Here is a 13,349-nt window from a genome sequence, read left to right as displayed (position 1 = left end):
CAAAATACTGTTCCATCATTTACCACATAAAATCTAAACTCTCTGGTGCGGAACAGACTTGCAGATCTGCCTGTAAAATCATACACCGGATTTTGGAGTAGACACACAGGAGGTTGATTGTAGCGGTGGCTTCTGGGAGAAGAACTGGGGGTAGGGGGCACAGATAAGAGTAGACAGAATTTTCACTCTAGCAATCTTTCTGTAGTTTTTGAAATCTTCTCTACCAGGTGTATGAATGAACAATGAAAATATACAATAGCCCAGGTGTGGTGGCTCACGCCTGTAATCCCAGCACTTTGGGAGGCTGAGGAGGGTGGATCACCTGAGGTCAGGAGTCCAAGGCCAGCCTGACCAACATGGTGAAACCTTGTCTCTACTAAAAATACAAACATTAGCCAGGTAGGGAGCATCACTTGAGAATCACTTGAGTTCAAGACCAGCCTGGACAACAAAGCAAGACCTCCGTATCTACAAAAAAAAAAAAAAAAATTGCTGGGCATGCTGGCACATGCCTGTAGCCCCAGCTACTTAGGTGGCTGCAGCAGAGGATCATCTGAGGCCAGGAATTCAAGACTACGGTGAACTATAATTGTTACACTGCACTACAGACTGGTAACAGGGTGAGATCCTGTCTCAAAAACAACAGCAACAAAATAAAGGATTAAAAGACCTTTTAAAGTTGCAAAATACATAGAGTCTTAAACATGCATCCACAGTTATTTATTTATTTATTTATTTATTTATTTATTTAGAGATGGAGTTTCACTCTTGCTGCCCAGGCTAGAGTGCAATGGTGCGGTATCGGCTCACTGCAACCTCCACCTCCGAAGTTCAAGCAATTCTCCTGCCTCAGCCTTCCAAGTAGCTGGGATTACAGGCATGAGCCACCATGCTCAGCTAATTTTGTATTTTTAGTAAAGACGGGGTTTTGCCATATTGGCCAGGATGGTTTCGAACCCCTGACCTCAAGTGATCCACCGGCCTCAGACTCCCAAAGTGCTGAGATTATAGAGATGAGCCATCATGCCCAGCCGCATTCAGTTATTCTTGCAGAGATAAAATACACAATGAAATACACTGTACTTTTTTTCTTTTTTTTTTTTTTTTTTTTGAGACAGTCTCACTCATCGCATGGGCTGGAGTGCGGTGTGGGATCTTGGCTCACTGCAACCTCTGCCTCCCGGGTTCAAGCGATTCTCCTGCGTCGGCCTCCTGAGTAGCTGGGATTACAGGCTCCCGCCACTACGCCCAGCTAATTTTTTTTTGTATTTTTAGTAGAGACAAGGTTTCACCATGTTGGCCAGGCTGGTCTGGAACTCCTGACTCGTGATTCGCCCGCCTTGGCCTCCCAAAGTGCTGGGATTACAGGCGTGAACCACCGCACCCGGCCACTTTTTTTTTTTTTTTTTTTTTGAGACAGGATCTTAGTCTGTCACCCAGGCTGGAGTACATTGCCATGAACATGGCTCACTGCAGCCTCAATCTCTTGGGTTCAGGTGATCCTTCTGCCTTAGCCTCCCCATTAGCTGGGACCACAGGCATATACCATCACACCTAGCTAATTTTTAAATTTTTGGTAGAGGCCAGGCACGGTGGCTCACGCCTGTACCAGCGCTTTGGGAGGTCGAGGTGGGTGGATCACCTGAGGTCGGGATTTCAAAACCAGGCTGGCCAACATGGTGAAATCCTGTCTCTACTAAAAATACAAAAAAAAAAAATTAGCTGGGCATAGTGGCGGGCACCTGTAATCCCAGCTACTCGGGAGGCTGAGGCAGGAGAATCGCTTGAACCCAGGAGGCAGAGGTTGCAGTGAGCCAAGATCGCGCTACTGCACTCCATCCTGGGCAACAGAGATTCTGTCTCAAAAAAAAAATAATAATAATGCTATTTATTGAGTTTTCACCTTGTCCCAGGCATGGGAAGCTTTGCCTCTATTATGTCACTGAAATCTCATAACCTCCTTTTCCAGCAGGGGAAAATGAGGTTGGTTCACAGACCACGTTGTCAGCTGTGCTCTGTCCAGAAAGCACTGGCCTCCAAGTAGACAGCCCTGGACAGGTAGGGAAGCCTGCCATGATCCGGTGGCGCCCCCTGGAGGTCCATCGGGAACATGGTAAAGAACCTAAAAATGGATGGGCCACGGCAGCTCATGCCTGTAATCCCAGCACTTTGGGGGACCAATGCGGGAGAATTGCTTGAGCCCAGGAGTTCAAGACCAGCCTGGGCAACATTGGGAGACCCAACCCCCGCCATCTCTACAAAAAAAAAAATTAGGCCGGGCGCGGTGGCTCAGGCCTGTAATCCCAGCACTTTGGGAGGCCGAGGCGGGTGGATCGCCTGAGGTCAGGAGTTCAAGACCAGCCTGGCCAACATGGTACAACCCTGTCTCTAATAAAAACACGAAAATTAGGGCCGGGTTTGGTGGCTCACGCCTGTAATCCCAGCACTTTGGGAGGCCCAGGCGGGCGGATCACGTCAGGAGATTGAGACCATCCTGGCTAACACAGTGAAACTGTCTCTACTAAAAATACAAAAAAGTAGCCGGGTGTGGTGGCGGGCACCTGTAGTCCCAGCTACTCAGTAAGCTGAGGCAGGGAATCGCTTGAACCCGGGAGGCCGAGATCGCACCACTGCACTCCGGCCTGGGCGGCAGAGCGATACTCCATCTCAAAATACAAATACAAAATAAAAAAATACAATACAAAAATTAGCCGGGCGTGCGCGCCTGTAGACCAGCTACTCAGGAGACTGAGGCAGGAGGATCCCTTGAGCTCTGGAGGTCGAGGCTGCAGTAAGCCATGATCTTGCCCATTGCACTCCAGCCTGGGCGACAGAGCAAGACCTTGTCTCTAAAAACCAAAACAAAGAAATTAAAAATAAGCGTTCGGATTTGTTAGGGGGTGACAAGGGAGGCAGTCCAAGATATGTGGACTCCCCACTCTGTTCTGTCCTTGGAGAGCCCTGGAAGGTCTGAGAGGTGACAGGACCCTGGTCTAGGGGGTAAGGGACACAAATACCTAATCTGAGGGGTTTCGGGGGGACATAGCCCTGCCCTGGGGAATCTAAACTCGGAGGCATGGTCTGGCAGGCCCAATCCTGAAGGCTTTCTGTGGGCAATAAGGCCCTGCCTTTAAACAAATAAAAAAACTCCAGGCGCGGTGGCTCACGCCTGTAATCCCAGCACTTTCGGAGGCTGAGGCGGGCAGATCACGAGGTCAGGAGATCCAGACCATCCTGGCTAACACAGTGAAACCCCGCCTATACTAAAAACACAAAAAATTAGCCGGGCGTCGTGGCAGGCGCCTGTAGTCCCAGCTACTCGGGAGGCTGAGGCAGGAGAATGGCGTGAACCCGGGAGGCGGGGCTTGCAGTGAGCCGAGATCGCGCCACTGCACTCCAGCCTGGGCGACAGAGCAAGACTCCGTCTCAAAAAGAAAAAACAAAAAACAAACAAACAAAAAAAAACAAAAAACAAAAAACAAAACCACGTAACTGGATGAAGAAAAAACCATCGCCCACAGCCTTGGAGGCGGGATGAGGGCGTGGCCCGGTGGGCGTGACCAACAGCAAAAACTTAAGCTTTATTGGCTGTATTCCTAAATTGCTCGTTCCAGAACTGCCCACTTATGGGCGGGGACCACTCCTTGAGGCTTAACAGTCATTGCTGAATTGGGCCAGAGAGGTCTCATTGGCTGAATTCCTGCACCGGCTCGTCGGAGGCGGGACCCAAAGTAGGCGAGGCCTAAGGAAGCTGGGGCTTCTTGCTGTGAGGTCGCGTTGTCCAGTGTAGCGGAGGGTCCTTGAGGCAGGAGTGAAAATTGGGTCTGGGGATTAGTCCTGGGGTGGAGGTCTGGGCACGCCGGGTCGGACCCCCTCCATCTTCGGTTTTGCACACCCACTTTCCAGCGCGGAGTCGGGGCGAGTCGGGCGGCGTCGCGTGCGTGACGTCATCCAGCGGCGCCTCGCGAAGCTCCAGTGGCCTTGACCTCCCGCGGCGTGGGAGGCTGCGCGGCGATGCTGCAGTTGTTCCGGGCCGGGGCGCTGGCCTGGCTTCGGCCTACGGGCTTCCGGGTGAGGCCAGGGGCTGGAGGCGTGGTCGAAGGATGAAATTTGGGGGTGTCCAGGGGTCGTCTCTCACTTTCGCCCACCCCTTGCAGGGCCTGAGTTCGCTGGCGGAAGAGGCAGCGCGTCCGACCGAGAACCCGGAGCAGGTGGCGAGCGAGGGTAAGGCAACCGGGGTGGCTCCAAGAGGGGCGGCGACAGAGAGGTCTGACCCTTGACCCTAACCCCAGACCCCGCAATCGCTCCAGGTCTCCCGAAGCCCGTGCTGCGCAAAGTCGAGCTCCCGGTACTCGCTCATCGACGCCCGGTGCAGGCCTGGGTCGAGTCCCTGCGGGGCTTCGAGCAGGAGCGCGTGGGCCTGGCCGACCTGCACCCCGATGTTTTCGCCACCGCGCCCAGGTGAGCGAGGGCTGTAATGGTAAACTGAGTGGCAGAGGGATGAAGAGCGGGAGTTCAGGAGTCAGGATGACTTTGGGCTTGTACCCTTGGGAAAGTGCTGAATTTCTATAGCCTCCGTTGCTTTACCTGTCAAAGGGGAATGATGACAGTTTCCCCTGCTGTAGCGCTGTGTGAGATTGAAGCCTGAGAGGTGACATCATCTAAGGGTTAGGGAGACAGAATTCTGGAGCCTGACTGATTAGGTTCAAATCCTGCCTTCCCCTCTTGTCTCTCAGTGTCCCTATTTTGTCAGCGGTCGGGAGGTTGCTGTGATGAGTAAATGACTTAATTCTGGCACATAATAAGTTCTATAGAAATGTTGATAATCTTTGTTAACTGGTTTTTGCAAATAAGAGCACTAAAGAGACTAAACCATTCCTAGGTGCCTGGAAGAGGCTGTTTGCATTTTAGTTAACCTGCTGTTCATAACATCTCTAAGAAAATATAGGGGCCACCCTGGGCATGTGGCTCACGCCTGTAATCCCAGCACTTTGGGAGGCCAGGGCAGCGGATCACGAGGTCAGGAGATCGAGACCATCCTGGCTAACATGGTGAAACCCCGTCACTACTAAAAATACAAAAAAAAATTAGCTGGACGTGGTGGCGGGCGCCTGTAGTCCCAGCTACTCTGGAGGCTGAGGCAGGAGAATGGTGTGAACCCGGGAGGAGGAGCTTGCAGTGAGTGGAGATCGCGCCACTGCACTCCGTCCTGGGCGACACTCCGTCTCAAAAAAAAAAAAAACAGAAAAGAAAATGTAGGGTCCGCGTACTGTGGCTCACATCTGTAATCTCAGCACATTGGGAGGCTGAGGCGGGCGGATCACTTGAAGCCAGGAGTTGGAGACCAGCCTGGCCAACATGGTGAAACCCGGTCTCTACTAAAAATACAAAAATTAACCGGATGTCGTAGTCCAAGCCTGTAGTCCCAGCTACTCAGGAGGCTGAGGCATGAGAATCGCTTGCACCCGGGGAGATGGAGGTTGCAGTGAGCTGTGATCATACCACTGCACTCCAGCCTGGGCGACAGAGACAGACTCCATCTCAAAAAAAAAACAGGTGAAATTGATTTCAATAATGTATTTAACCTGTATTTAAAACTATGTTGAAGGGCCGGGCGCGGTGGCTCACGCCTGTAATCCCAGCACTTTGGGAGGCCGAGGTGGGCAGATCACAAGGTCAGGAGATCGAGACCATCCTGGCTAACATGGTGAAACCCCATCTCTACTAAAAATACAAAAAATTAGCCGGGCGTGGTGGCGGGCGCCTGTAGTCCCAGCTAGTCGGGAGGCTGAGGCAGGAGAATGGCGTGAACCCGGGAGGCGGAGCTTACAGTGAGCCGAGATTGCGCCACTGCACTCTGGTCTGGGCGAAAGAAGAAGACTCCATCTCAAAAAAAAAAAAAAAAAAAAAAAAAACTACGTCGAAATCACATTGTAGCATGGGGCGCTGGCCATGTTTCAGATGTTGAGTATGTGACTGTATGGAATGGTATAGAACTAGAGAGGCAAACCAGTCCCAGAAGAAGGTGGCAATAAATGAAGTGTAATAGCAGGAAAAAAAGTAATGGTAGGAAAAACAAACAAGGAAGAAGGGGTAGCTTTTTTTTTTTTTTTCTTTGAGACAAAGTTTCACTCTTGTAGCCCAGGCTGGAGTGCAATGGCACACTCACAGCTCACTTCAACCTCCACCTCCTGGGTTCTAGTAATTCTCATGCCTCAGCCTCCCAAGTAGCCAGAATGACAGACATGTACCACCGTGCCCAGCTAATTTTTGTATATTTTGGAGAGACACTGCTTCGCCATGTTGCCCAGGCTGGTCTTACTCCTGGCCTCAAGTGATCCACCTGCCTTGGCCTCCCAAAGTGCCAGGATTCCAGGCATGAGCCACTGCACCTGGTCAGGGTGGCTCTTTCTTTAGGAGGCACCTCTCAGCAGTTATTGGAACTGGCACCTGTAGGCCGAGAAGGAATCATCCAGGAGAAGAGTGTTTCAGGCAGAGGGAACAGCACGTGCCAAGGCCCTGAGGCAGGATTTCAAGATGGGGTCAGTGAGGGGCAGAGGCAAATCGCACAGGGCCCCAGAGGCAGAAGGGAGAATCCTGGGTTTTCCTATAGTGGGGTGGGACCATTTGAAGCAGAGTTGGGCTTCTCATGTGTCCTTCCTCCCTGCAGGCTGGACATCCTGCACCAGGTTGCCATGTGGCAGAAGAACTTCAAGAGAATTGTGAGTGCCTAAATGGAGCAAGGTGGCGGGAAGGAGCTTCCTGGGGAGGTTGGGGATGGGACCCAGAGGAAGCCCATCACTGGGTTTTCTCTGAACTGCTCGGCTGGGGCCTCATCTGTCTCCTGAACCATTCACCAATGGGTCCATTTTTGGTTCTCTTTTTTTTTTTCTTTGAGATGGAGATGGAGTCTCACTCTGTCACCCAGGCTGGAGTGCAGTGGCACGATCTTGGTTCACTGCAACCTCCGCTTCCTGGGTTCAAGCAATTCTCCTGCCTCTGCCTCCTGAGTAGCTAGGATTACAGGTGTGCACCACCATGCAGGCTAATTTTTGTATTTTTAGTAGAGACAGAGTTTCACCATGTTGGTCAGGCTGGTCTCAAACTCCTGACCTCAAGGAACCTACCTGCCTTGGCCTCCCAAAGTGCTGGGATTACAGGCGTAAGCCACCGTGCCCAGCTCATTTTCAGTTGTTTTCTGATCACTCACTGATGTGGGCATTGTGGTGGGTGAGAGGATATAGCAGGGACCACAAGGACAAAACAGGCAAGGTCAGGCTGGGTGCAAGTGGCTCAGACCTGTAATCCCAGCACTGGAGGCTGAAGTGGGTGGGTTGCTTGGGGCCAGGAAAGACCAGCTTGGGAAACAGCAAGACCCAGTCTCTACCCCTTCTCCAACAACCCCCCAAAAAAGATGGGCAAAGTCCCTATTCTAATGAAGGTCACGGTGTCATGGGAGAAGTGAAGGTGAGTCAGATGGTCATACGTAATGTGTAATTATGAGCATGTCCCAGAGAATGGGACGTTCAACTTTGGGTCTACCGTAGAAGCTAACCAGATCAAGGAGGCAGTGGGGCTAGGGTGGAGATAACAGGAACGGGGCGTGCAAAGGCCCCGTAGCAGGGACCACAAGGAACCCAGTGTTGCCATAGAGGCCAGTGGGAGCAGTGGGGAGGAGTCTGGGTTTTATGCCAAGAACATTGAAGAATCCATTACCAGTCGGGGTCTTATCCATCCACCCCAGAGGTCCAGCCAGTCCTCCCCCTACTCACACCTTCCCTGGCTCCCCATCACCCTAGGAATAAAGTCATCAGTCTGCTATTCCGAGTTCTTCCTGATTTCCTTGCCCTGCTCCTCTTTCCTGATTCCCCCTGTCTGCGTCATTTCCCGTGGCCCTCCCTCCTTGCAGCTACAACCACATTAAAACTGTTCAAAAAATATGCCAGCACAGTGGCTCACACCTGTAATCCCAGCACTTTGGGAGGCCAAGGCAGGTGGATCACTTGAGGTCAGGAGTTCCAAACCAGCCTAGTCAACGTGGCAAAATCCCATCTCTACTAAAAATACACAAAATTAGCTGGGGCCAGGTGCAGTGGCTCACGCCTGTAATCCCAGTACTTTGGGAGGCCGAGGCGGACAGATCACGAGGTCAGGAGGTCGAGACCAGCCTGACCAATATGGTGAAACCCCATCTCTACTAAAAATACAAATATTAGTTGGGCGTGGTAGTGGGCGCCTATAGTCCCAGCTACTCTGGAGGCTGAGACAGGAGAATTGCTTGAACCCGGGAGGCGGAGGTTGCAGTAAGCCGAGATCGCGCCACTGCACTCCAGCGTGGGCGACAGAGCAAGACGCCATCTCAAAAAAAAAATTAGCCGGGCATGGTGACGGGCACCCGTAATCTCAGCTACTTGTGAGGCTGAGGCAGGAGAATCCCTTGAATCCAGGAATCAGAGGTTGCAGTGAGCCAAGGTCACACCACTTGCACTCCACAGCCTGGGTGACAGAGTGAGACTGTCTCAAAAAAAAAAATCAATAGTTCAGAAAATACTGAGCACCCCCTGTGTGCCCGGCAGCAGGGCCCCTGCCTTTGTGAGCCTGGCATGGGGCAGGAGCTCTGACTTCTTTACCCTCCCCCTCGCTCCCCAAGTGCTCTGTGCTTGGCCAGAGAGAGCCCCTCATCATGGTGCCTCCTGCCTGACTTCCCCATGGCAGGACTGATCTGCCCGGCTCCCTGACACCTGCCTCGTGGACCTGACCCCCTCCTCACTTTGTGCCTCCAGAGCTATGCCAAGACCAAGACGAGGGCCGAGGTGCGGGGCGGTGGCCGGAAGCCTTGGCCGCAGAAAGGCAGTGGGCGGGCCCGGCATGGCAGCATCCGCTCTCCGCTCTGGCGAGGAGGTAACGGGGGACAGGGTGGAGGGGACGGGGAGCGGTGGGAGGGCCAGGGAAGGGCATGGGTGTTTACTCACACACAGCTGCGCACATCTGGCGTGGTATTGTGTCAGCCCTCTTCCCTCCACCTCATGGGACCACCTGGGCTGGTGACATCGGAACTGAGGCCCTTGGACCTCACTACCCATATAGGGGGACAGAGATCTGGGAGCCATCCACTCCTCCCTCTCGCATGCCCTGTCTCTTCAGCCTGTGGCCATAGCCCCTCGACCCCACCTCCTGTCACCCTCTCCTGACCCACACTTCCCACAGCACCCAGAGAGCTCTTCTAAATCGTGGAACCTGAACTCCTGACCTTGTCATTGTGGGCCCTGGTGGCTGCACACCTTTCCCCCTCATCCCCTCCTTTCCCTCTCTGACCAGGCAGAGATGACTCTCTTTTTTTTTTTTTTTTTGGTTGTAGTTGTTGGTTTGTTTTTAACTTTTTATTTTCTTGAATGCTAACAAGATGACTCAGGGTGGCGCCAGCCACCCCGTCACCTGTTTACCTGGCCAGCTCTCCTCACCTTTCAGGGTTCTGGGCCATACCTCCTCCAGGAAGCCGCCCTTGATCTCCTTTCCTTCCACATCCTCCGGGGCTACCCTGATTTCTTCTACAGCTGAGCCTCTTTTCTGCCCTACCGCAATGTGAATGGCATGAGGGCAGGGACCATATCTGTTATCTTCTCTGCTGCATTTCCAAGGCCCAGGCGAGAGCGGACACCAACACATGGTGCTTGCAGGGGTCTCCCCAAGTGTTGTTGCTCCCAGATCATACTGCTTGCTCCACCGGGGCGTGTGCCTGATGCCTTCCTCTCCCGCTCGACCTGAAAGTTCGAACCTCCTGATAATTTCAGCATTAACAGCTGTGCTTGAGTTAAGTTCACACTCTAGCCACTCTACGGAATCCACACCGTAACTCATGGTGTCCTATGAGGCAGGAACTGTCCGATCTCAAGGTGGTTTGGTTTTTTTATTGTTTGCTTTTGAGACAAGATCTCGCTCTGTTGCTCAGGCTGTAGTGCAGTGGCGCAATCATAGCTCACTGCAGCCTTGAGCTCCTGGGCTCAAGTGATCCTCCGTCCTCAGCCTCCCAAAGTACTGGTGTGAGCCACCTTCACCCGCCCTGTCTCAGAGTGTGACAGCTGGGAAAACTGAAGCCCAGTGAAGTAAAGTCACTGGTCCCATGTTGTCCCTGATCCAGCCTCCCCTGAGGCGCCACCCTCTCTGCCTGGTTCCTGGCAGCACCCCCTCTCTCATCACCCTATGCCAACCACTGCAGCAGATTGCTGACCTCCAAGCTCTGCAGTGGCCCCTACCTGCTCACACGCCTCTGTCCCTGCAGGAGGTGTTGCCCATGGCCCCCGGGGCCCCACAAGTTACTACTACATGCTGCCCATGAAGGTGCGGGCCCTGGGCCTGAAAGTGGCACTGACCATCAAGCTGGCCCAGGTACAGCCATGGGGGCGCCCAGACAGCCGCTAGAGATGGGGCTGCTCTGGACCCAGGGCTCAAACCATCCTTTCCTTCCACCAGGACGACCTGCACATCATGGACTCCCTAGAGCTGCCCACCGGGGACCCACAGTACCTGACAGAGCTGGCGCACTACCGCCGCTGGGGGAACTCCGTACTCCTCGTGGACTTGTGAGGGCACAGGGCAGAGCAGGGGCGGGGGGCCCTGAGCTCCGTACTCTGAGGGTTCAACCCCCACTCCCTGGCCTCTCTTACAGAACACACGAGGAGATGCCACAGAGCATTGTGGAGGCCACCTCTAGGCTCAAGACCTTCAACCTGATCCCAGCTGTTGGTGAGCAAAGGGCCCAGGCCCCTAGAGTGTGCACATGCAGGCTCTGCTGTTAGAATCGCAGCGGTTCAAATCGGGCATCTGGTCGCTGAGTGGCCTTAGGCAGTGACCACGCTCCCTGACCCAACCCTCAGCTTGCCCAAAGCAATAATCTTTCCTAAAGAAGTGCTTGGCTGGGGATGGTGGCTCATGCTTGTAATCCCAGTACTTTGGGAGGCCAAGGCAGTCTGGGCAATATAGTGAGGCTCCCATCTGTACTAAAAATAAAAGTTAGGTGTGGCCATGTGCACCTGTAGTCCCAGCTACTCAGGGGGCTGAGCCAGGAGGATAGCTTGAGCTCAGGGGGCCAAGGCTGCAGTGAGTCATGATCGCACCACTGCACCCAAACCTGGGGAGAGAGCGAGGCTCTTGTCTCAAAAAAAAAAAAAAAAAAAAACAGCTCCAAGGTCACCTCTGTCAAAGCCACAGTCTGTTCCTTCCACAGCCACAAGATGGCGACATGAGCCTAAGTCAGGTCCTGTCCCTCAACCCACGCCCCTCGCTGGCTTCTCCACCTCTCTCAGGATGAAAAGCCCAAGTCCTCAGGATGGCATGTCAGGCCCTGCACGACCCGCCCCATCACCTCCCTGCCCTCCTATCATTTGCCCTGGGTCTCCCCCACCGGAATAGGAGCCAGGAGTCCCAGCGACAGCAGGTGATGAGCTGGGAGCAGCTCCTTGGCCAGAGGCTTTTACAGGCAACAAGCGGCCAGGCAGGGTCTGGCCCCGGGCTGCTGGGCCCACAAAGTCACACTAGACCACAGTGAGGGTCTCTGTAAGCACAAAGGGACTCCGATGTGGGTGGGGTGAGGAGAGAGGCAGCCCCGGCCTGACCATCCCCCACTCCGCCCCCAGGTCTAAATGTGCACAGCATGCTCAAGCACCAGACGCTGGTCCTGACGCTGCCCACTGTCGCCTTCCTGGAGGACAAGCTGCTCTGGCAGGACTCGCGTTACAGACCCCTCTACCCCTTCAGCCTGCACTACAGTGACTTGCCCCGACACCTACCCCATGCTACCCAGGGCCCGGCGGCCACTCCGTACCACTCTTGATGTGAAGCACCTCTTCTGAGCCAGGCTGATCCCCTGGCCAACTTGGGAGCCTCAGGCCCACGCCCACTCTTCAAGGAAGGTGCCACCTGGACCCCTTCATTCCAGGGAGGAGGCTGAGGCCACAGGGAGCGGCCATCGCCATTGGGAAGGGGCGACTCCACGGAGAGCCCAGACAGGCTTCTGCATCCATTCTCTCTTTTTGTTTTTTAAATAAATTGTATTTTTGAATCAAGGAGGATAAAGATAATTTCTCAGTGTCATTTTTAATAATTGCATTGGGCACGTTGGGCTCCTTCCCAGGTTCTGGGCACTGCTGGGGATCTGCCGTCTCAAGAGGCTCAATCTGGTTTAAGGGAACCCCAGGGCTGTTTGTGGAAATCACAAGAATTCACTTACCCGGTGAGTCAGGCTCCAGGAGCTCACAGGTGCGTGGGCGCCGGCACTTCCTAGGTGCTGACTCCTGCCTCATCCCTCTCCTGAGCAGTGCTGCCAGCCATTCCCACCCCTGAGAGGGTTTGCAGTCCTGTCCGCGACAGTACTTCATGCAGCCTGAGAGTGTGTGCTTGATTGTACAAGTAGATGTCATGTGTAAACCTGAGTTTTCAGAGTGACTTCCTGTAAGCACAGTCAGAAAAGTAAATGTCTCTCTGTGAGTGAGCAGATAAGCACATGTTTAAAAACACCAGCTGGGCGTGGTGACTCGCACCTGTAACTCTAGCACTTTGGGAGGTCAAGGTGGGAGGATTGCTTGAGCCCAGAGCTTCCAGACCAGCCTGGGCAACATTGTGAAACCCCATCTCTGCAAAAAATACAAAAATTAAGTGGGCGTGGTGGCGTCCACCTGTGGTCCCAGCTACTTGGGAGGCTGAGGTGGGAGGATCACCTGAGCCCAGGAAGCAGACGTTGCAGTGAGCTGAGATTGAGCCACCACACTCCAGCCTGGGTGACAGACAAAACACTGTCTTTAAAAAACCCCCAGTATCCCAATTTTTGAGTTTGCTGAGGTTGTTTGCCAGCCAAGTTAATTTTTCTTAACAGCCATAACAGACTATAATATAGACAATGTGATTGATTTATTTAAAGTCAGCCAGCTGGGCGTGGTGGCTCATGACTATAATCCCAGAACTTTGGGAGGCTCAGCCAGGTGGATCACAGGAAGTCAGGAGTTGGAGACCAACCTGGCCAAGCCGGGAGTGGTGGTGGGCGCCTGTAATCCCAGCTACTCGGGAGGCTGAGGCAGGAGAATCGCTTGAACCCAGGAGGCAGAGGTTGCAGTGAGCCAAGATAGCGCCACTACGCTCCAGCCTGGGTGACAGAGCAAGACTCCATCTATAAATAAATAAATAAAGTCCATCAGGACTGCCTTCTGCCTGTGTGGGCCTGGCCAGGCCAAGCAGCCACACAACCCTCCCTACCTGCTGGGCCACCCCTGGCTGAAAACATCTCTGGAATGCCTCTCTTGGGATTGCCTTCAGAGATTGCAACACATTCTCCAAACACCCTCAGTGGACATAGACTT

At 53.5% G+C, this 13,349-nt stretch overlaps 1 protein-coding gene across 2 annotated transcripts; it reads left to right on the top strand.

Moving 5' to 3' along the window:
* The first annotated feature begins 3,746 nt into the window (after positions 1–3,746).
* On the top strand, positions 3,747–12,074 carry MRPL4 (mitochondrial ribosomal protein L4). Of its 2 annotated transcripts, XM_030820896.1 has the most exons (10): positions 3,747–4,071; positions 4,158–4,224; positions 4,311–4,461; positions 6,671–6,722; positions 8,784–8,901; positions 9,639–9,810; positions 10,280–10,386; positions 10,471–10,580; positions 10,667–10,743; positions 11,634–12,074. In XM_030820896.1, exons 1-9 carry the CDS (start codon positions 4,015–4,017, stop codon positions 10,709–10,711), a joined length of 879 nt encoding a protein of 292 aa, XP_030676756.1. In that variant the 5' UTR covers positions 3,747–4,014; the 3' UTR covers positions 10,712–10,743; positions 11,634–12,074. The 2 variants fall into 2 exon arrangements, with proteins under 2 accessions (XP_030676756.1, XP_030676755.1); XM_030820895.1 differs by lacking the exon at positions 9,639–9,810.
* Positions 12,075–13,349: the final 1,275 nt, after the last annotated feature.

Source organism: Nomascus leucogenys, chromosome 10 (assembly GCF_006542625.1).
Source record: "Nomascus leucogenys isolate Asia chromosome 10, Asia_NLE_v1, whole genome shotgun sequence".
Lineage (NCBI taxonomy): Eukaryota > Metazoa > Chordata > Mammalia > Primates > Hylobatidae > Nomascus > Nomascus leucogenys.
Note: the sequence above shows the minus strand (reverse complement) of the source record. Positions and strands in the feature narration are given on the sequence as shown.